Source organism: Panthera tigris, chromosome C2 (assembly GCF_018350195.1).
Source record: "Panthera tigris isolate Pti1 chromosome C2, P.tigris_Pti1_mat1.1, whole genome shotgun sequence".
Classification (NCBI taxonomy): Eukaryota; Metazoa; Chordata; class Mammalia; order Carnivora; family Felidae; genus Panthera; species Panthera tigris.
In genome coordinates, this window is record NC_056668.1 from 52,194,862 (window position 1) to 52,219,596 (window position 24,735).

The 24,735-nt window shown below is 35.5% G+C and overlaps 1 protein-coding gene across 2 annotated transcripts in view; it reads left to right on the top strand.

Annotated features, from left to right (window-relative positions):
• The window catches only part of ALCAM (activated leukocyte cell adhesion molecule), a 211,251-nt gene that overhangs the window by 185,273 nt on the left and 1,243 nt on the right, over positions 1-24,735 (top strand). The window contains exons 10-14 of one of the 2 annotated variants that reach the window (XM_042956425.1): positions 2,092-2,227; positions 2,335-2,468; positions 5,129-5,261; positions 7,098-7,136; positions 7,429-7,546. In XM_042956425.1, coding sequence (XP_042812359.1) covers positions 2,092-2,227; positions 2,335-2,468; positions 5,129-5,261; positions 7,098-7,136; positions 7,429-7,546 — 560 coding nt within the window. The remainder of the gene's footprint in view (positions 1-2,091; positions 2,228-2,334; positions 2,469-5,128; positions 5,262-7,097; positions 7,137-7,428; positions 7,547-24,735) is intronic. The other variant, XM_042956426.1, reaches the window with a different exon arrangement.

Consider the following 24,735-nt stretch of genomic DNA (forward strand, 5'->3'; position numbering starts at 1 on the left):
AATATAATGATGTCACAAATTTTAGAGGTACTCAACAACACTATGGCATCCATAATTGGTTGTCTGAACTTTACCTTGGGACATTGATTTGTGTGTATCTACTAATTCTACACATACACACATGCTCACAGACACACACATGTATGCAGTTACATGCTGTAGAGCTTAACAATTTTCAGTGTGTTTTAAGCCACATTATTCTCACAAGACCCCTATGAAATATGCAGACATTTATTATATCCTCATGTTATTCATAAAGAAGCTGGTGTGAGAGAAATCAGAAAGGTCTCAAGTGACAGAGTTAGATTCCAATTCAGGCCTCACTGGGTACAGTAAATGCTGTGCTTCTGATCACCCAATGTTCAGCTTCTCTGCTGAAACTGATCTTAAGTGTCTGAATGTGAGTTCATTGAATTAGTAGCTCCTTGAAGGTAGGGATCTCTTTTCATCCCTGGGCCATAGTAGATCACAGTGGAACTTGGTCAGTATTTCCTGAGTGAGTGCTTATATTCTTGTAATTGTCTGAAATGTAAGCAATTACTGGGAACCTAATCACTGTTCTTTTTAGAGTGTCATAGTAGGATTGGTAATTGGTAACTTGAGACAAGATTATCACCAGAGGGAAAGATGGTAACTATAATCCCACCAGAAAATCATTGGCTAGTATATCTAAACATCCAGTGCATGTGTTGACAAACACATACAAACCATTTCACATAGGAGTTGACAAGAATTGTCTTTATAAAAAAATATATTGTTAGAATTTCTCCTTGCTGAAAATATACATTATTTTGTATCGATTTTTTAAAATTTTTTAAACATTTATTTATTATTGAGAGACAGAGAGAGACAGAGAATGAACAGGGGAGGGGCAGAGAGAGGGGGATACACAGTATCTGAAGCAGGCTCCAGGCTCTGAGCTGTCAGCATAGAGCCTGACACGGGACTCGAATCCACAAACCATGAGATTGTGACCTGAGCCAAAGTCGGGTGCTTAACCAACTGAGCCACCCAGGCACCCCTTGTATTGCTTTTTGATCTCTTTTAACACTAGATCCCCTGTGACTTGTTTTTTTCTTGTAAAGCTCACCTTTGTATTTTATTTTCTTTTAGTCTCCTCACTCTTCTTGTGTTCATTCAGATAATTAAAATGTCACTCTGTAGACTGCATATTTAATAGGATGTATTTGTAGTCGTTGATGGTCAAAGGACTAGACAAATTCTAGGCAACTAGACTACTCAGCAATCATATGAGCACTCATAGTTTGTTTTACTACAGGACTACAGAAACTAAATTTACTTGGCTAAACCAGTTTCTACATCTGCAGATGCAGTCACTGTTGTTAATTGAATGCCTAATGTCAATAGGGATGATCAAGATTACCTGGCCATTGATTAGTTGATGAGGAGTGGAGAAAAATTCACAGTGGGGAAAGACCACATGATTTTAAGATTGTGTTTAGTTTTCTGCTTAAGAGAATTTCTATTACTGGTAATAATAGAATTGTTTTCTGTATATCAAGTGATTTTTTAAATTAAATGCTATTTCATTTGTTCATAGAAATTAGGATAGTAAGCTGTTATTAATGGTTTCTTTAAAGAGCATTTTGTCATGATTGTCATGGCACTGCAATGCATCCCATGTCTTGAGAAAATGACATTTCTAGCATTTATGCCTATCATTGATAACATAGTGTGGGTCTCCAGGGTCTTTCAATACTAGTTCATCTACATTTACTACAAGGGGTAGCTGTTATTAATTGGGAACTTTCCTGAAAGTTCTTATTACTTATATAATTAAGTCCTCACAATTCAGTATGGTAAGATTATTATCCTACTTCAATAATAAGGAAACTGAGTCTTAGAAGTGTATGAATTTGTTCCAAATTATAAATTCAGTAAATAAGACAGTGAAATAAAACTTAATCTATAAAACTACAAAGGAAAAGGGAAATCTATTTTTGAAAGCATCTGAAGTTAAGAAAAAGGAACTTGCCTTTTCTTTAGACCCAGAAGAATAATTTTAGGCTCCATGATTATCTAATAAATACATGTGGACCATATGAAGTAATTAACTTCTTATTTAATCAGGATAACATCAGGCTTCGATCTAGCCCATCATTTTCTAGTCTCCATTATCAGGACGCTGGAAACTATGTCTGTGAAACTGCTCTGCAGGAGGTGGAAGGCCTAAAGAAAAGAGAGTCGTTGACACTGATCGTAGAAGGTAATAAATACTGGCACACCAATTCAAAATTTTCTTTGAGAATTTGGTATCTAGTTTCTCTTAAGAGCTCTGTTCAACATCTTACTTTAATTGTAATGATATTGCAGGAAAACCTCAAATCAAAATGACAAAGAAAACTGATCCCAGTGGACTGTCTAAAACAATAATCTGCCATGTGGAAGGTTTTCCGAAGCCAGCTATACAGTGGACAATTACTGGCAGTGGAAGCGTCATAAACCAAGCAAGTATTTGTCTTCTTGTTATGTGCTGTACTTGGTATGATGTGGGGTTTTACTGAAGTACCTAAACTGTAGGCTAGCTTGTTAGCAACATGAAATTTGCAGTATATTCTCAGAGGAAGCTTTTGCTAACTTCCTAATTTTTCCGAAGGAAAGAACATGGCTCAAAGAGAAATTTTAAATCCAGGGCCATGGAGAAGGGAAGAATCATTATGTTGTGGTCAGTATCTGTTTTTAAAAGAATGTAAACTGAGTGCTGTTCCATGGTCATTAATTTCTGAAACTTGAGTGATTAAAACATTAAGGTATACACTTTTCTGCATCATAAACTTACACATCTGAGTATAAGTGGCCTCCATTACTTTGCTTACTTATGCACGTTAAGGGATATTTCTTCTTAAAACTGGGCCCTGAGGGGTGGTGAAGAACACAGTCACCATTTGTAAACATATGGTCTAATTTGTGTATGCCAAGGCTAGGGCCAGAATAAGGCTGGCTAAATAGATAGTGTCTCTCTAGGATGTTTCCTTCTGAACAAAAGTAGACATAAAGCAAACTTTAATATTTGTACCTTTGTCAGGACATTTTAATAATAGCAAAGGGCTAATAACTTATGGACACTACCAATAATTTTCTGTTTGACAGAAATAATAATAATAATAGAATCTGACCTGTCACTAGGGGTTCAGTACTGTCATCCCATTAAATTGCTAGTCTGCTTGGGTTACTGACATACTTGTTCATTCCATTTTCTCTACGGTAGTTTTCATGGCCCTGTTCTTAGTGGAGTCAGTTAAAGACTCTTTAGGAACACCCAGCAGTGCCATTTGATTATCTGAATCTTCTGTGCTGCCTTCTTCCCAGCTTTGGACACAATTGAAATCCGAGAAGGCATTCATAAAGCAGAGTTGCATTTAGTTTTAAGTTAAAATTTCCATTCTTTCTCTGCCATGGAAGTTGGGCGGCTGGTCCAGCTTATACAACATAATTTTGCAGAGCAAGGTGAATTTTGGCTCTTTTACCTGTGAGTGATGCATATGTATTTGCATAACTCCAAGTATGGAAGGTCACCAAAGGAGTGGACATACTTGAAGCAAATGACTCCTGATTTGATTGGGTGTGATGGGGACACACAAGGCAGCATACATGAGGAAGGCAAAATGTCTCTTGACACTTTGACTCTAAGGAAATTCAGTTTTTTTATTTCAGAAAAAAAAACAAGAAACACCAGAATTGCTGACAGCGTACAGATCTATGTTTTTTTTAGCATCAAAAATGACTGTTTTCTGTTCTATTATTTTTGTTTCTAGTTCAATTCAGTGATAATTATAGCAAAAAAAAAAAACCACCTTTATATACTGGAAAATAGAAAAATAAGCACACAACAGATATTTGATGAACAGATAGAAAGATTTAAAAGGCCACCCTTGAAATGAATAAATACATTTTACAGAGATAAAACAAAAGCAAAGACTCAGTGAGAAAGTCATGTGAGAAATACTAGTGGGAAGTGGAAAAGTAGCATGTGAACTTACTATGAGGATAAAAATAACAATGCCATTCTTCATTGTCAAGGAGAAGGATTGATTCTGGCCCACTAGGTGATATGTTATTTTTCTTGTTCTAGATTTGTGCTGATCCATCCATAATCTTTTATTTGTTCCCTGCTCAGTCACATGGTGAATCTATTATTTTATAACTACTGATGCCTCTAACCACTCCTGTCCCAGGGACTAGATAATCTCCCTAAGCAAGAGACTATCCTATGACCTCAAGGCTCTTACAGTATAGTTGGAGGAAGCAAAAACAATGTAGGACATGGTGGCATAACACAACTCAGAAAAGAGTCCAAGTACATATTTGCTTTAATCCAGTTGGCCCTTGGAGCCAAGTCCTGGGAAAGAGATTAAAGTGAATTGTCTCGGAGCAACTGGGTGGCTCAGTCAGTGGTGCACACGACTTTTGATCTCAGGTTTGTAAATTCAAGCCCCATGCTGGGTGTAGAGATTGCTTAAAAAAATAAAAAATACAAATAAAGTGAATTATCTCTTATTTTTGGAGGAATTGAATTGCAATGATTGTCCTCATTAACACCTCACAAAAAACAAATGAACTTACCAGTCACTGAAAAAGAACCCATTCTGTATTTAGCTCAGGAAACAAGAAAAAATAGTTTGATTTTCCCATGAGCAAATCATACATATGTAAGTACTTAGATATAATGTTGAAGATAAAGGAATTAACCCCTGAAGTTAAAAACAATGACATAATTTACAAATAAAAGTTAAATTCTTAAATGTATTAAGAGAAAACCAGTGATTAGATCATTGCTGATTAATCATTTGGGGACAAGTACTATCACGCCAAAGTACTAACTAGCCTGAGAATCTCGAAAAAACAGAAAGAGTTTAATTAATTTAATAATTACAATAAAAGAATAAACAGAATAGAAGAATAAACAGAAATTTGATTTTGGATCCACTAATCTTTCCTTCCCTGCTGTAGATAGAAACCTGAATTGGCCTTTTATCGTTGACCTTATACATATCCTTGAACACCAGATAGCACTACAAAGCACCTCTCCTGGTTCACTCAGTATTACTCTTTTCCATGTGTTTAATCCCTTTATACTTCTAAGTTCATCTTCCTTCTTCTTTTCCAGACAGAGGAATCTCCTTATATAAATGGCAGGTATTATAGTAAAATTATCATTTCCCCCGAAGAGAATGTTACATTAACTTGCACAGCAGAAAACCAGCTGGAGAGAACAGTAAACTCCTTGAATGTCTCTGCTAGTGAGTATTTCATTTATGGCATTAAAAAAGTAAGAAAATTTGAAGTTATTCTTCATTAGTTTAAAATCTTCAATTCCATCTTCCTGTACTGCATTATGGTAAGTTTTATTTATTTATTTTGCATTTGGTGTCATCATCATAGGCTCTTTTCTTTTTTCTTTTCCCGGTGTCCATCCTTGTACTATCCTTGTCTTGACAGTTAAATCATTTCATGTTTTATCAGTCCAGAGACCTTATCTTGTCCAGGTATACTTCCCAAGAGCAACAGAGGATAAGAACTGAGTTGTTCTTTTTTAATCCGTGTTTTGTGTTCCGAATAGAGATAATTCAAAGACTATCTGAAAACACCTTTTAACAGTTTTAATTTTGGTAAAATTTTAATTCCCTTTAATCTATTACTTTGCATTCCAAGTCTTTGAGGTATTTATCCCACCTTTATTTTGAATAGGAATGCCACATGCTTAGTCATTTAGCAAACTGATAGAAAACCGATACTCGAATTTATGAAATCCAGCTTCCAAAGTTGATGCTTTTGAAGATGATATTTGAGTCATGACTACAAATTAGATCAATGCAATTATCTTAGAAAAGTGAAAAAATCTGACATGTTGAGCAACTTCTTCTGAAAACAATTTTCACTTAATTTGAAATTATCTATCATCTTCAATTTTGTCGTTGTTTCTATCACCGGTCAACATTAAGTCAGGACCAGCCTGGAATGAGGCTTGGTTCTGGGCAGGATGCTAACTGACCTTCCAGACCTTTATTTTTCACTCAGTTGGAATCCTGTATGTGACATGAGCCAGGATAGGGATATACTGACTAGGAATTAGCTGGAGCTAGGAAAAAATAATTGTGTAGAGATAATGGGCCTTAACAGAATATGACGGAAATATAAAAAAGCCTGATGGATTGACAGGACAAAAGAACCAAACAAATTTAACTCTAAAATAGGTGCATTGACTTCTCAAAATTCAATTTAGCAAGTATTGATTTGTCCAACCTACAAAAAGAACTTATCCTTTCTTCCTGAACACAAGTTTCTCTTTTATTCCAACCCATTGAATAGCAGTTTCTAGACCTTGCAGTGGCTTGATGAACATTTAATACAGTTGTTTTCAATTTCACTGAGCACCTCCTAAAATTCCAATATAGTATATATGAGGACGGTCTGGGAATCTGCATTTTAACAAATGTCACTGGAGGTTCTGATGCAGGCCCATGCACATAGAGGAATATTTAAGTAGTTTAATATTAGATGATAATCCAGCACATCAGCAATTCTTAAAATGGGCCAGGAGCATGGTGCTATCAGAGTCATTTGGAGGGCTTCTGCAAACATCACATGGGATACCTCTTTGTCTCTGAAACATCCCTAGTTTTAACCTCTGCCCCAACCACTGTGAGAACATAGCTAATGACAAGTCCCTGACACTAGAGGATAAAAATGAATTCTCCACCGAGGCAGGAAAAGTTGAGAAACACTGCATTGTGATATATGGCAACTTGTTTCTCTTAAGGAAAAAAAAGCCCTATTAAAAGGTGGTAAATAGTGGAGAAATTAATACGGATTTCAGATTAACACTAAAGCTTGTCAGTTGTGAAATTTTCTATGGTAGATTAATACCTTCGCAGTTTTAACGACTCTCCTTAAAACAAGATTAATTTCTTTGTAGGGAAGTTCACGCTCTATTAAATGTAAATTTTTTTCTACCCTTAGCTGTAGAATAGATATTTTATCTTTGAGTATTATTACATCATACTATAATGGTAAAGGTGACTTTCATATATCAACAAATTTTGTTTTTAATTTCATATTAACATTTTTCATTTCAGTAAGTATTCCAGAGCACGATGAGGCAGACGAGATAAGTGGTAGGTACTATGCTGCCGACTCTTCTTCCTTGACTATCAGCTCAAGATTTATGAAGTGTCATTGTATAAGTAATTTCTTAGCTGCCACAATTTTGACTTGAATTAAAATAGCAAATGAGACCAGATAGCAAGAATGCTAAAACTTTTATCTTTTAAAAGCACAAGTTTGCATGTTACTCATAGTAGTAGTAAGCCTTAATTATTCTTAATAAGAAATAATAGCCAGATTGACTTCTTTTCAGAAATCCTTGGCGGTGTCTGTAATTGCATGGACTTTTCTTCTCTGTTGTAGATGAAAACAGAGAAAAGGTGAATGACCAGGCAAAACTAATTGTGGGAATCGTAGTTGGTCTCCTCCTCGCTGCCCTGGTTGCTGGCGTTGTCTACTGGCTGTATATGAAGAAATCAAAGTAAGTTATGGAAAAACTAACGTCCCTGGGGAGAAAATGCAGTGTGTCAATGATGCTAACGTCAGCTGGGTGTACAATTTCTGTAACAGGAAAGGCATGTACCCCAAATCGGGCTGATGGTGTTTTGCTTTCAGCTCACAGTGACTGCTTTGTCAGCATCGGGGAATTCGCTTGGGGTGTGATTTCACAGGTGTCCCCTTATTTTTCTCAGTCAGTCGTCTAAATTCAGTGCTGGTGTGTGTGGGGGGCAGGGGCGGTGGGTATTAAAAAGCACATGCTGCTAAAAAAGTCGGCCATTCTAAGCCATTTGGCTGAGGTTGGTAGAGAGGAATTAAAAATGGTTAGTACAGGGGTACTGGGTGTCTTAGTCGGTTAAGCGTCCAACTTTGGCTCAGGTCATGATCTCATGGTTCATGGGTTCAAGCCCCTCGTTGGGCTCTGCACTGACAGCTCAGAGCCTGGAGCCTGCTTCAGATTCTGTGTCTCCCTCTCTCTCTCTGGCCATCTCCTGCTTGTTCTCCCTCCCTCCCTTTCTCTGTCTCAAAAATAAATAAATGAACATTTTAAAAAATGGTTAGTACATCCTGTGGGAATGGCCAGGTGTCTGCAGTGACAGTTCTGGCCAGCAGTGAAACTGCTGGTGAGATAGTATTATCTTGTCACTTCTCCCCTATTCTAGTTAAGTCACTTAGGTCCATAAAAGGATCTAACTCAGAAAAAAAAAAAATCATCTTTTTTTTTTTTTGTCTGTAATTTAAAAAGAAAATTAAACAAAGTACCAAGACTACTTAAAAAATTATTTAGGTTAAAAATTATTACTCATAAAATAATCCAGTTAGAACCAACTTTACAAATGATCTAATAGTGGTTTATAATGCAAATCCGATTAACCAATGAAGATTCTTCACATACACACACGCCTAATACTCCTCATCACCCCAGCCTTGGCCCCAGATTCAGATGTGGAAGGGCAGAGATGGGGTTCTAGAGTTTTGCGTTTTTAGTTTCATTAGTGATTCTGTCGCATACCGTTGGTTTCATACATGAGGAAATTGATTTTTGCAAGGGGGGTGTGTATAGCTAGTGGCAGCTTCGGACTTAGTTTTCTATTTTCTTGATGTCTGATATAACCCCTTTCAACAACTCAGGTAAGTTAACTTAAAAGAAAATGAAAAGAAAAAGCAGACTTAACTAAGACCCATGATGTTACCTTGTAAAGAAAGCAATTTCGGTGAAGCAATATTCCAATGGAGCTGCCATCAAAGAGAGGCAATAGCTTAGAAATCTTTGAAGTCACATAATATAAGCCTGTATTGAGTTCTGTTTTGATCCTGCAGCTCATCTCTGAAGCAAATACTATTATTATTCGTATTTCACATTTGAAAGAATTAAGGCAGAGAATAGTTTTAAATTACTTGCTTAAGGTTACAGTTTGTAAGGGCTGGAATTGTATTTGGTTTAAAGACAGAGCTGTTTTAGCATCTTTGTGCTTAATTACTAGGTCTTATTGTCTATCACCATGCCTTACTTTTTCCATGGTTTGGGATTTGTTTTTGTTTTTGTTTTTGTTTGGTTTGGTTTTGGTTTTTTGGTTTGTTTTCATCATGTATGTTCCTGGTATGTGTTATAGTTGTACTCGTTCACTCTCACGTAGGGGCACAGTCCCTTTTGATCTTGGCACCTCACTCCTCAATCTTGAGCAGTCCCACTATCACTTGGTAATAAATGTATTCTTTTTGTCAGTGTACATTTTACCTGCCAACACTTTATGTGGGTTTGTGCCTGTGGTTTCTATGGAAAATTTAGAAGATGGCCTGTTCCCTGTGCATGAAAGGAAACGCAAACTGTTGCTCAGAGACAATATCTAATAAAAAATTCTTCTATCTGTAGAGGTTTCTTGATGGTCAAAATCCTATTCTCCCTTTATAATTCACTATAAAGTATTCACAAACCTAACAGCTTGGACTCTGGAGTATTTCCCTTTTATTTACTTCAGATTTCTGATGCATTCCAATGTAATTTTATTTCTTAAAAGAATAAAAATGAAATTTCTCTGTATCCTGGAACTGAGCTGAAAAATAAACGGCAGTTCTCTACATTATGACAAAATAAATGCTGAATTTTTGGAGCTCCTGCAATGTTTTTAATCATCCTATTCTAATTGCCAGGATCTCATTAGACCCCATTTATTTTTCCATGAATAAAAAAATTATGTGTGTAGGATTTTTTTTTTATTGTTACTTCATTGGCTATTATCATGGTGACCGAAAATTAAAATCATGGATAAATAAATTCTGGACACTTGGCCTCATAGTGTCTTTAGGTTAAGGGTTAAGACTTCATGAATTTCCTTTAAAGTGCCTCATTAAATTAAGAGCAGATTTTACCATCTGACTTGAACATTTGTCTAAATAACTGTTATTTAATTGAAAAGTACATCAACTTTGCCAGAGTTATTATTATTGGTAATCAAAGTAATAAATTGCAATTCTCATCCCAAGCATCAGAGCATTTTTATGAAGAATTGTGGAACTATTCAGATTTGCTAAGTATTTTGCATTCCTGATTACTTATTCCTTGCTAGTGCCCTCTGAGATAAGCCAGCATTTTTGCAACATGAGTCATTGTTAATCCTTGTGTCCAGAGTAAGTTGCACATTCATAATAAGAGCTTTCAAGTTAAGAATTGCTACATCATTTTGGGCTGTACTATACTCTCTTTCTTTCTTCTTTTCTATATAATAATTTCGACTTTACAAATCACTACAAGGGTTTCATTGCTGTCATCAGCTAATTCATCACCATTTTACATGGGTCTGAGAGATTTTTAATAAACATATAGTCCAGAGCTTTTCCCCAGATATATAACCCTATGTTTACCATTTTGAAAAATAATACCATCAATAATGTTGCAAGTCACCATTATGGCAAACACTTTGAACAAAGATTACAAGTTAGACATCTTATTTAAAAGTCTCAGTTACACAGTTCCCAGAGCAGGAAGGTTTAAGCGGCATTTAGAAGTTCTTTGCATTGGCAATTTTAAAAGTCAGTGGAGAAAGAGGAGAGAAGCAATCTTTCATGCCCAAGTAGAACTTAAGAGTACATTTGTTAACATGCCTAGTGGCCACTTAGCTAACATGCATTCCCCATTCCATTAGTATGAGCTGCATATATTCGTATCTATTTCAGATATGAAGAATTGCAACAAGAAATGCTTAGCAGTCATGCTTGGCATTGTGATCTGGTATATTCATTGTAGAGTAAGGACTCACGGTGATTCCTCCGCTGCTTTAAATCATATGATTTCTCATTACAAGTTATTTTCCTTAAGTTGGATGTTTTTTAATAATGAAAATGGATGACTGATCATTTCCCATGTATATAGAGAATTAATTCATAGTACTACGCAAAAAGCATTAATTGACTAACTTCATTTCTAGCTGTCTAACAGATAGGAGAATATTAAAGAAATAGAGGCTATTCAATTATTATTTTTTATTGGGGTGCCTGGGTGGCTCGGTTGAACATATGATTTCAGCTCAGTCATGATCTCACAGTTCATGAGTTCAAGCCCGCTGTCAGCATGGAGCCTACTTTGGATCCTCTCTTCCCCTCTCTCACTGCCTCTCCTCCACTTGCATTCTCTCAAAAATAATAAATAAACATATTTATAATATTTATAAATATATTTATAATATTTATAAATATTTTTATAAATATTTTTTATATATATATTATATATATGTATAAATATATTTTATAAATATATTTATAAATAATTAACAAATTATTATATTTTATTATTTTCTCCATTTCTCTTAATTCTGTCCTCTGAACATTGTTTTTAGCTCCTCAAAGTTAAATGTTACTCTTTGAGTTCCAAATCCTCTCTTGCATGTCTTGGAGTACAATAACTAATGAAAAATTAAAAGCCAAAGATAAAGGAAAAGTAGAAAGGCAGCATAATGTAACCACTAACTTATTCAGGCATTTATTAAAACCATAATTTCCAGGTTGGTTGCATTTAAGAGACCCCTGACCACCATACTTCTTATCACTAAACTGCGAGTAAGCATTAACCAGACATTTGTAATCTCAAAATACACATTGTGTGAATCTTGGAAACTTACCAAGCGATTTATCTTTTGCAACTGTGGAACTCATGACTATTTTCATGAAGTTTTTCTGTAATATGTAGACAAGCTGTAAGTCTAAAAATCACAAATATCTTGTCAGTTCTGCCTTGTGTAATGCTATATTATTCCACTACTGCCTCAGAAAAAAAAAAACAGAGACAGTCTTAAATTGGCAAAAAGACTAAAGAAGACTTGCCTAAAACCCTGAAATTTTAAGAAACAATGTTATTTGTTTCTTAACCATGCTATTAAGCCTTTCTAAAATGTTTCTCATTAGTATCTCTTGATGTGTAGAACAAGATCTTGTAAGAAACTTGATTTTAACTGAATTCTCTTTCCAATCAATACTCACTCTAAAATCAAATGCATGTTCCCACGAGGGAAAACTGACCCCCTACTGAATAAATTGAGAAGATAGTGCTGGAGGACCATTTATAGCACATTTTTAATGACTTTCCTCATTTATTGCTATATAAGCACCTACTAGTCTTTTTTCTATTTATTTTTTTTAACTGAAATTCTCAACAATTTAATGAGTTAAATGCAGGTAACCCTATTTCACAGTGTCCAAGTCCTTGTGAAATTAACCTGCTCAAGGTAGTGCGTGCAGTATATTATTCCATATCCCCATGTAGTTTCAAATATATTTTGCTGCTTCAAAACTTCTTTGGAATTAAAATTTATCTGACTTGGATTGGTTGCTGGCATTTAATATAGTGCGAGGGATGGGAAAGTGTGCTTTAAAATGCAGGCCTGACATGGCCTCTCTCCTTGTGTTATAAATTGGGCTAATCCTTGGACACCTAGGTGGGCCAGTTGGTTGAGAGCCCCCGACTCTTGATTTCGTCTCAGGTCATGATCCCATGGTGATGGGAGGAAGCCCTGTGTCAGGCTGTATGTGGAGCCTGCTTCAGATTCTCTCTCTCTCTCTCTCTCTCTCTCTCTCTCTCTCGCTCTTGCTCTCGCTCTCTCTCTCGCTCTCTCTCTTCCTCTGCCCCTCCCCCTCTTTGCTCTCTCTCAAGAAAAGAAAAAAAAAAAAAGAAATTGGGCTAATCCAAATATTGGTTTCTTTCCATAACCTAGCAGGCAGCCAGAAGAAGGGAGAAAAGAAAATGCCCCATTAGTCTATCAAACCATAAATAACAGTGGACTAGAGGGAAAATAAGATAATGTAGAAATGCTAGAGTCTTCATCCAGTCGATCAATCACAAGGTCATTGGCCATTCAAAGGGCAGAACCATCCATCCGTGACCCTCTTCTCCCCTGCTAGATATTACCTGAGATGTTTCCAGAGGAAAGGGCTTGCATCGAAATATAATGTTTTCAATTTTTAAAATCTTTTCTAGCTGTCTATATATACACGTTTCATTTTTTTAAAATTTCAAATATGTTTTCTCTTCAAAAGTGAAGGGAAGCCTTGTTCCCTGAGCCAAGCTATGTGCTATACCAACATTACCCACCTTAAGGAAACATTTTGAACAGTAAGGCTGCAGGCGGCATCCTGTTTTTGTTGCATATTCAGAATTGTTACATTTATTTTAATTCTCTAATTGTTTATGTAATAGATGGTCCCCATATTCACTATTGGCCTAAACGAAAGGCCATTTTTTGAGATTTTTACTGAAGACTTAAGGATTTCCTATTTTAGCAGAGAGTTTCTTTAGTGAGTCTTAGAAATTCCTAAGGATATGAAGTTGGAAGTAGCAATAATAAGACGAACTATTTATTTTTCTTCTTTTCCTTCTTCAAACCCAGAAAATGCTGACAAGTCTTCTTCTGAGACACAGGGACTAGAGCCCTCCTATCCTCTAACTCTTTATTAAGCTTGGCCCAGGAGGAAACTCACTTTGCTGAGAGCTGTGACCAGGGAAGGAAGAAAAATAACTATTCTCTTGGATAGGACCTTAATTGCCTGCACAGGTATCAATGGCCAGTTTGCTGAAAGAGGCAATTCCACACTCTCAGGGTCCCAGGCTTAAATGCCAGTAGCCTTAGTGCCATTCTGTGGAGTCTGCCAGGCATGCCAGAAATGAGAAATCGCAGAAAACGTCCCTCTACCTAGGAAGTTTTAACGATTACTCATGCTCCCTCTGAAAGAGTTTTCAAATTTGTTATACGTAAGTCTGCTTTTGAAAATCCTAAAATCTTATGAACTCTTCCATGTGCAAGTTATTTTAAATGCGTATTTTTTTGTTTTCCAAATGTGCAATTCTAGTGTAACATTTTATTTATCTTTTCATAATACCACCTCGCAAGATTGTGATGCATTGGTTAGGACTGCCACTCTCACCCTCCTTCACTTTGCCAAACTTCTTCATTCCCCACTAAATTATTTTTTTAATGCGGTCGTAGTTGACATACAACATTGGTTAATAAGGTGGACGACATATTGATTCGATACATTTATATATGGTGATAAGGTTACCACCAGAGTATTAGCTACCACCTCCATCATGTCACATAATTATCACCTCATTTTGTGGTGAGAACATTTAGGGTCTAATGTCTTAGCAACTCTGAAGTGTTAAAATGAAGGCACACTTAGTTGATACTACCATTACACGTTCCCTACCTCCTTCAAAGGAGATCTCAAAACAAGTCTATAATACTGAGGGAAATCTCACCAAAAAAGTTGGAGAGTTTTCTCAAAAGTTGTTTAAAAGCAGTTTGAACCCTTAATAGGCACTGCATTTATGGAAATGACACAGAATGAAGAGTTGAGACTTAAGTTTGAGCTCCCTTCTGCTACTTAGCGGCTATATGGCCATGGGCAGCAGCTCCATGACTCACGTCAGTTTGGTCAGCCTCTGTCACTGCTGAGGGCTTTGCTGTCCACTGTCACATTTACCCTCATATCTGCCCTGCGAGCAGATCCTGTTATTCCTTGTTTATAGGTGAGCAAGCATGCTTCAGAGGATGTATTTGTCCAAGCACTTGCAACTCAGACTTGACACATGAGGATGAGAATCCAGGCCCTCTGACCCTATGACCAAGACTTTACTCAGTCTCACAGATTAGTCTAGATGGTCACCTCGAGGGCTTCCTCCATGATTATTGCGATTCTATGATTTCAGTGTTCTCTTAAAGTTACATAAAAGCTGAACAATGAAGAAAGTTTAAGGCAACCAATAATAATTTTGACCCAAGCACTCATTCTTCATAAATGCCTAAACTTGTCCTTCAAATCAATTGACTGGAGAATATTTTGCTAAAGAGAATGACTTAAATAAATTTTTCTAGGGTGTCTGGGTGACTCAGTTGGTTAAGCATCCAACTTTGGCTCAGGTTAAGCATCTGACTTTGGCTCACTGTTGTGAGTTCGAGCCCTGCGTCGGGCTGTGTGACAAGAGCTCGGAGCTTGGAGCCTGGAGCCTCCTTCAGATTCTGTGTGTCCCTCTTTCTCTGCCCTTCCCCTGCTCACACTCAGTCTCTCTCTCAAAAATAAATGAACATTAAAAAAAATTAATTTTTCCTCTTCCAGTAGTAGAGGTATTTATAACCTCTATAATTATTTCAAATCTCTGCTATTTTCCAAAATTAAAAAAGATACATCCATAAAGTTGTATTTATTTTTACTATATCATTTTAAAAACCAAGCCAAAGTAATCAGAATAATTTTTAAATGCTTTTCCTGCTAGGTAGAGTGGAGTCTCAGTAATACAAATGGAAAGATCAGTGATAAAATTTATGTAAATCTCATGTACATAAACACAATATATACCCCCTCCCCCACCAACCACACTATTGTTATTTCTATTTAGCACATTTCATGATGGTTAACACTTAGCATATTTGTATAACTGTGTAACATGGTGCATGAATGCTAAGACCCCTGGAGTTTGAATCCTGGCTTTGCTACTTAGTAGCTGTGTGATCACAAGCAATTTTATTAATCTCATTGTAATATCTGTACCACATTTAGAACAGTGCCTGGCACATTAAGGCATTATAAGGGTGTTAGCAGTTATAATTTTGGAGAGTGAGTTTAAGAAGGGAGATATTTGCTTTTCATTTACAGTTTCATTTTCATATATATATATATATATATATATTTTTTTTTTTTTTTTTTTTTTTTTTTGCTTTGTACACTTTAAAATAAGAAAAACAATTTGCTTTGTAAACTTTAAAATAAGAAAAACAATTTGTATGGGGTGCCTGGGTGGCTCAGTTGGTTAAGCATCTGACCCTTGATCTCAGCTCCAGGTCATGATCTCACAGTTCGTGGGATTGAACCCCAAGTCAGGCTGTGTGCTGACAGTGTAGAGCCTGCTGGGGAGTCTCTCCCTCCCTCTCTCTCTGCCCCTCTGCCACTCGAGGTCTCTCTCTTTCTCTCTCTCTCAAAAATAAGTAAACTTAAAAAAAAAATAAACAAAAAGCAATTCATTTGAAGTTACTCAACTCTAACTCTACAAACATTTTCTACAAATATTTCATGTTGCCTTTAACAACCCTTTTTTCAAACTGTGAACAGTGATCTTTGGCCTGATTTACCTGAACAAATACACTGAAAAATACTGTGATTTGCCCTGAGTAAAGCTTCCCTAGGGAAAATTCTAGTCACTCCTTTTTTCTTGATACCTCTTTCTTCTATTTGATGTAACTTGATGAAATCATCCCTAGACCAATATATCCACCTAGAAAGTAAATAGAAAGGGAAATAAAATGTTATGCGGTTTTTCACTGCACATATTCCCTGGTTCTTTCGGTCTCTGACTAGAGGCATATGCTTTAGCTTGTGGCTCTGTATGTTTTTATATTAAGGTAAAATTTGCTTACAATAAATGTGCCATTAAATGTTTTGATAAATGTAATACATCTTGTGACCATTACTCCAGTCACAGAATGGAGCATCCCATCACCCCAGAGTATTCCCTTGGACTCTCTTCCTGTTCAGCCCCACTATCCATGTTCCCTTAGGCAACCACTGTGCTGATTGTTATCACTAGAGATTACGTTTGTCTAGTCTGGAGCCTCATACAAGACGTACTCTTTTGTGCCTCGCTTTTTTCTTTTAACATAGTGTTCCTGAGATACATATATTAATGATTTGTTGAAATTACTGAGTAGTGTTCCATTGTCAGAATATGTCACATTATTTTAATCCATTCTCTTGTTTATGGACATTTGAATAGTTTCCAGTTCAGGCTATTATGAATAATATGGCTAAAAAAATCATTATATAAGCATTTTTGTGAGTATTTGTTTTCACCATCTTGGGTTAATACCTAGAAATGGAATCGCTAGGTCATAGGGTAGATATTTTTCATAAGAAATTGCCAAACAGCTGTCCAAAATAGTTGTCCAATTCCTGCTTCCACCAGCTATGTATGAGAATTTTGGTTTTTCCACATTCTTGCCTAACTTTGGTATTGTCATTCTGTTTAATTTTAGCCATTCCAGGAAGTGTGAAATTATATCTAATTTTGGTTTTAACTTGCATTTCCCTGAGACCTAATGATTTTAAGCTCCGTGTACTTATTGGTCATTATCTTTTGTACAGTTACTATTCAGGTCTTTTACTTGTGATTTTACCGGTATTTGGGTGTGTGTGTGTGTGTGTGTGTGTGAGTGATTGATCTGTAAGAGTTCTTTACATGTTCTGTATAAAAGTCCTTTGTTATAGATATATTGTGACTTTTGTTCTAGTCTGTGACTTCTTTTCTTTTTTTCATGCTGTCTTTTAATGAGTGGAAGTTTTTAATTTTAATGAAGAGCAACTTATGAGTTTTTTTCCTATTATGCTTACTGCTTTCTGTGCCCATGGTACAAAATGTTTGCTTATCCCTAAATAGCAGAAATATTTTTCTATGTCTTTTTCTAGAAACTTTATACATTTAAGAATATGATATATCTAAGATTTTGTGTGTGATACAAGACAAAGGTGGCTTATTTGTTTGGTTGGTTTTGCTTTTGTTATATTTGTCAACTTATTCCAGCATCATATGTTAAAAAGATTTTCTTCTGGCCTTGGAACTTTTGTAGTAGTAATAGTGGTAATAAAAATAATGATAATAAAATGTAAGTCTTTCAACTTTGATGTTCTGCTTGTGTTAACAATCTTATTTCTTTCCATTTTCATATAGATTTTAGCAACTTGTTAATTTCTACCAAAAAAAATTTAAGAGCTTTGTGGGATTATGGTTGCTTTGAATTTATAGATAAATTTGGGTAGATTTGAATCTCAAATTTGACATCTCTTAGCCTTCCAATATGTGAATATCATTTTTCTCTCCATTTACTTTCCATTTTTTCTTAGCAATATATTTTTTTTTTTTTTTTTTTTTTTAAATTTTTTTTTCAACGTTTTTAATTTATTTTTGGGACAGAGAGAGACAGAGCATGAACGGGGGAGGGGCAGAGAGAGAGGGAGACACAGAATCGGAAACAGGCTCCAGGCTCCGAGCCATCAGCCCAGAGCCTGACGCGGGGCTCGAACTCACGGACCGCGAGATCGTGACCTGGCTGAAGTCGGACGCTTAACCGACTGCGCCACCCAGGCGCCCCAGCAATATATTTTTTTAAATTTTAATGTTATTTTTTGAGAGAGAGATAGTGAGCAGGGAGGGCCAGAGAGAGGGGGGGACTGAAAATCTGAAGCAGGCTCCAAGCTGTCTGCACAAAGCCCAATGTGGGACTGGAACCCACGAACTATGAGATCATGATGGGGCCAAAGTCGGATGCTCAACTGACTGAGCCACCCCAGCACCCCGCTTAGCAATATTTCATAACTTTTAATGTAGACATGGACATGTCTTATAAAATTTATTCTTATGTTTTATGTCTTTTGCAGCTATTATAAATGCAATTATTTTGCAATTTTATTTTCCATTTTTATATAAAAATATGATTATTTTGTTGTTGTTGAAATGTATACAGCCACCTTCCTACATTCACTTGTTAATTCTATTCGTTGTCTTGTGGATTCCTTAAGATTTCTATGTAAACAATCATTTCATCTGGAAATAGAGATAATTTTACTTCCTCCCTTCCCCTCTGTATGCTTTTTCTATTTCTTTTTCTTGCTCTGTTGCACTCATAGAGATCTCCAATACAATGTTGAATAGAACTGTTGAAATCTTTACATGTTCCCAATTTTAGGGAGGGAATTGTTCAATATTTGCCATTATGTATGATATTTGCTCTTTGTTTTTCATATATGCCTACCCAGAGTTAGCCAGACTGTGGGGCTAAGGTACGATTCTCCCAACTGCCAAATCTTCCCAGACTTCTGACCCCCAATGCAAGGAGTTAGTGTGCAAATACTGAGTTTAGAAGGAAGAGTCCACATAAGAACATCCTTGCTTCTGATACTAGTTCAAGTTGAGGGTTTCCCAAAACCACACTCAGGTTTGATCAATTGCTAGAAATACAGAGTTTTACTGGAACCTAATATACTCTCGTTTATGTTCATTACAAGTAATAGATATGTTGAAATTGGCCAAGGAAAAGAAATAGCGCAGAGTCTGGGAGAGTTCCAAATGTGAAGTTTCCTTTGTCTTCAGACAAGTTACTCTACTGCCACTGATGTGTGGCAAAAGCATGGGCTATTGTCAATCTGAGAAGCTCGCTTGAGCTTTACTGTCCAGAGTTTTTATTAGGGCTTTGCTACACAGGCATTATTGATTGACTACGTGTCCATATGGTTTACCTCAATCTCCAGCCTCTCCCTTCCTCAGAAATCAGGCTGATACCACATAGCCGAAAGCCCTAAATCATATAGCTGTTCTTACAGGATGGCCAGCCCGCACCCTAAGACCATTGGATGTTGATGGCCATATGCTGAGACAACCTCTCAGCATAAACTATTCGATGCGATTGGAGATGCACCAGGAAAAAGAAAGCCACTCCTAGCACTTAGGATATCCTAACTATTTAGAGATTATCTCCCAAGAACTAACGACAAAGCCCAGACTTTTCTTTGGGCAAGGCCAAATTCCTTACTACACAATGCCCTTTAAGAGGCTAAAGAAATTTTTTAAATATTCCTAGATTACTGAGAGTGATATTCGTGATAATTTTCTATCACAGATTATCATTGAATTTTCTCAAATGCTCTTTTGACATCTACATTACATTACATCTGCATTTATATTATTTCTATAAAAAATCATATTGTTTTCCTATATTCTTTATTCTGATAAAATGGTAAATTATATTGATTGATTATTGAATATTAAGCTAGTCTTGCATTCCTGGAATAAAGCCTACTGTATTATATCATATTTTTTTATATATTGATGGATACTGTTTATCAACATTTTATTAAGAATTGTTTTGTTTACATTCATGAGGAATAGTGATCTGTGATTTTCTTTTCTTATAATGTCTCTGCTAAATTTTTGTACTAGGGTAATGTGAGCTTACTAGAATGAGTTGGAAAGGGTCCCATCCTCTTACTGAAATATGTTGTTATTTCCTTAAATATTTGATATAGTTCAGAGATAAAACCACCTGGGCCTGGAGTTTTCTTTATGAGAATTTGTTTTAAAACAAAAATTATGATTTCAGTTTCTTTAATAGACATAAGGTTGCTTCCTCTTGAATAATTGGTAAGCTTTTCAAGAAAAATGTCCATTTCATTTACATTGTTGACACTTTTGCAAAAAGTTACCCATAGAATTCTGATTCTGCAGTGATAACACTTTACTTTCTAATATTGTTAATTTGTATTTTATTCCTTTATCATGCTCAGTATTTTTAGAGAATTAATCAATTTTCTAATAATTTCAAATAACTTTCTTATTTGTTTTATTTTTATTTCTATTGCTTATTTTCAATTTTAATTCTTTTTGCTCTGAGGATTACTATTCTCTTTTCTTCTACTTTATTTAGAAAGTTATTCAACTTTCTCTTCTTTTTTTAATTTCATAAATGAATTAAAAATTTAGATCACTGCTGTTAGCCTTTCTTCTTTCATAACACAAGCATTTAAACTATGAATTTCACTCACAGCACTGAGTTAGCTGCATTCCACAAATTTCAGTATGTTTTGTTTTCATATTCATTCAGTTAAAAATGTGTTTCAATTTTCTCTGTGGTTTCTTCTTTGGAGCCAGGTAGCTCAAACTGTGTTAAATTCCACACATTTCTCCTTGACTTCTGTTTTGTTAAGACAGCCTGCTCTGTAAGCTTTTAATCTTTTGAAATGCATTGAAAGTTATTCTTTCGGCCTTCCATGTAGCCATGCAGCATTACCTGGAGAGTGCTAGATGAGCATTTGAAGAAAACACTTTGGTGGCTGATGGGTACGGTGTTCTATAGCTGTATGTCAGATTAAGATAGATAACAGTTTGTTTAAATCTTCTTATCCTTACAGATTTTTTTTTCAAATTATATAACATCACTTCACATGTAAGAGGGTTACAAGCCAGTACTTCCAGTACTAGAGCTAGCTCAGTGCTAGTAACTTCATCATGATTGTGCATACGGAATTTTGGTCCATTAATCCTACCAGCTACTGAGACAGGAGTATTAGATTCTCTAAATAAGGTTGTGTATTTGTCTGATGATTTCTCCCTTTAATTCTGTCAGGTTTTGCTTTATGTTTTCATTAATTACATACACATACAATTGTCATGACTTCCTTGTGTATTGAAACTGTTGTAACTATGAAATGTCTCTCATTGGTGCTGTAATGTTCCTCGTGTTGAACTTTACATTGCCCCATATGAATACAGCTATAGTGCTTTCATACGCTTCCTGTTCACAGGTATATCTTTTTCTCTTTTATTTTCAGTTTGCGATCTCTGTATAGTTAAAGTGCACCTCATGTATGGTAAAGGTGTTAAGACTATGACTCTCAGGCTGCTGTCTGATTTTGTAAAGAAAGGTTTTTGGTAGCACAGTTATGCCCATTTCTTCACATGTGCTTTGTGTTGTTTCACACTATCACGCCAGTGTGGAAGAGTTGGAACAAAAACCATATGGCCTCCTAGCCTGAAATAGTTACAATCTGGACCATCCAGAAAAAATTTTAACGCCTGGAATATCGCATTTGCTTACTTGCTTATGACAGTCTGACAGTCTCCCTTTTATTTATTTTTTTTTAAAGTTTATTTATTTTTGGCAGAGAGAGAGACACAGACAGACAGACAGAGCATGAGTTGGGGGAGAGGCAGAGGGAGGGAGTGACAGTCTCCCTTTTAATTGGAGGATTTAGCCAAGCTACACTTGACTTAAGTATTGATATAATTACATTTAAGATCACCATCTCACTATTTGTTTTCTAGTTGTACTCTGTTTTTCTTTTCCTGCCTTCTTTTGACTTACTCAGATAAGTGTTAGTATTATATTTTAATTTCTCTAATGGCCTTTTAACTATACCTCTTTCTATTCTTTTATTGTGGTTGTTGTAGGGATTACAATAAGAACTCTTAATTGTAACCATCTACTCATGTAATAATCTAAAACTCTTGAAACATTATAATTTTAGATAACCTCCTTCATGTAATTATAGTGTGAGGTTGATAATAAATGAGTTGTAATGAATATGACAGCAATAGCAAAAAGGATGAAGGAAGTTAAATAAAATTATGTTTCAAGGGTCTTACATAATGCAGTATGTATCGTATTAAATGATTGTCTTTATAAAAATTGTTATGAATAGTATTTATATTTTACCACACACATATAATCTGAATTCATTCTTTCTTGTCCATCTGAGTTTCCATGTAGTGTCATTTCCCTTCAACCAAAGAACTTTCTTTGATACTTCTCAGCACAGGTCTGCTAGTGATAATTTATTCCAGTTTTCTTTCATCCCATTTTATATGTCTTTATTACCTTTGCTTAAAAAATCTTTTTATTGGATATAAAATTCTGGGTTGAGATATTTTTCTTTCAGCATTTTAAAGATGTTTAGTTATCTCCTATATGCATTTTTTTCCTGAGACATTAGCAGTTATTCATGTCATTGCTCCTCTGCCCAAATTTTCTGTGGCTACTTTCAAGTTCTCTTTATATTTGCTTTTGGTTGGTGTGATTATGACATACGTAGGTGTGTTTTTCTTTTTATAATTCCTGCTTGGGGATTGCTGAGCACATTGGATCTCCAAGTTAATGAACATGAACAAATCTGGGAGTATTTTTCATTGTTTCTTTAAATATATTTTCTACCCCCTTTGCTTTTACTTTTTCTACTGGGACTCCAATTACACATATGTTAGACTACTCAATATTGTCCCACAAGTCACTGAGGATCTTTTATTTCCTATTATCTTTCTGTTTTTAAAAATTTATAATTTATGTTGTTTTGTCCTGTGGGTTCACTGAGGCTTTCCTCTGCTACCTCCAATCTGTTGATATGATAATTTAGTGAATTATTCATTTGCAGTGGGAATCATTTTTGTTTACATTTTTTTTGCACTGAAATTTGCCTATTCTCTCATTGTCACCACTTTTTTCTTTATGTCATTTAACATGTAATATAGTAACTGATTTAAAGTTCTTCCTTTGTATTTCCAAATTCTGTGTCATCCAAGGATACTCTCTGGACTTTATGTTAACATTTTTCTATTCTTCATATGTATGGTAACTTTTTTTTATTATATATTGGTCTTTTGGGGGTGATATGTTATAGAGATTCCATGTTCCATTATATTCTCCTAAAGGATATGGATTGTTTTTCTTGGCAGGCAGTTCAACTTCTGGCTGATTTCCTTGATTTTGTGAAAGTTACATTTACATTTTATATGACATACATATCTTAGGTTGAATACCAAGACTCATCACAGAGTCTTGGCTTTTCTGGGATTTCAGTGGAAAGATTGATATGTTTGCCAAGGACTTTTGGCTTGGTGAGATTCAACTCCAAACATATGTTTCTCTATGTAGGGTAGTAGCTAAAATCTATGTCACTTTTTTTTTTTTAATATTTTTTCATTTTTGAGAGAGAGAGAGAGAGAGAGAGAGAGAGAGAGACAGAGTATAGGCAGGGGAGGGACAGAGAGAGAGAGGGAGACACAGAATCTGAAGCAGGCTCCAGGCTCTGAGCTGTCAGCACAGAACCTGATGTGAGCTTGAACTCATGACCTGAGCTGAAGTTGGATGCTTAACACACTGAGCCACCCAGGCACCCCTGTAGCACATTTTTAAGCTTTCCAGTTGTTGCTTTCTACTTGGCTAAGTGAAATTTCTCGCCTCCAAGGGAAGAAATAACATCCAAAGGGTTTATTGTGATTTACACAAATATTTGGGGTTCTCACCACTCTGTGGCTCTCTTCTTTCTGAGATTTTTTTTCTCCTTTACTTTCAGAGTTTTAGTTAGCTTATGCCTCTCCAGCTGGGAAGTGACCTCAGAGGAAAAGTTATGTAAAAATAGAGCTCATCCAGTATAAGGGTCAAATTTCCTTTAGTTTCTACTTGATTTTAGATAGATATAGATATAGATATAGATATAGATATAGATATAGATATAGATATATAGATATATAGATATAATGTAGACAGCATATGTCTATATGTCTATATGTTATATAAAAAATATATACTGTGTTTATATATTTTATATGAGAAAAAGAGCAAGGCCATTTGCATCATTCTTCCATTTTCCTGGAAAATATATAGGATAAGGGTGTTGTCATTCACCATAATGTACCATTTTACTGCAAGGTAGGAAATATTTATGTGATAATATGATATAGGTCAAGACATAGACTCCAACTGACAGCATGTCTTATTTACATTTGAAATGTCTGTTGTAAAATGCTATTACATATTTTAGCACTTCTCATGTTGGCAGAGTTTGAGCCTGCTCTCCTGCCTTATGAATGGACTTAGAAGGCTGTAGTTTCAGCTAAACTAAGAATTTTTAAGTCAAAAATTAAATTAAACTCATGCTAAATATAATGAGTGTCCCCAGTTTAAATGAGCCATATGTCTTTATCTCACTTGGACATATATCATATACCATTACATACCTCTTTCTAGTAAAGTTGTGATTCCTAGCAAATGAATCCATTTCAATAATGGAAATACTTTTAAGGGAAAAATGGAGTTTTCTCCCCAGTTTCCTTGGCACATCTGGATATATATTTTTTCTTAAAAATAGAAA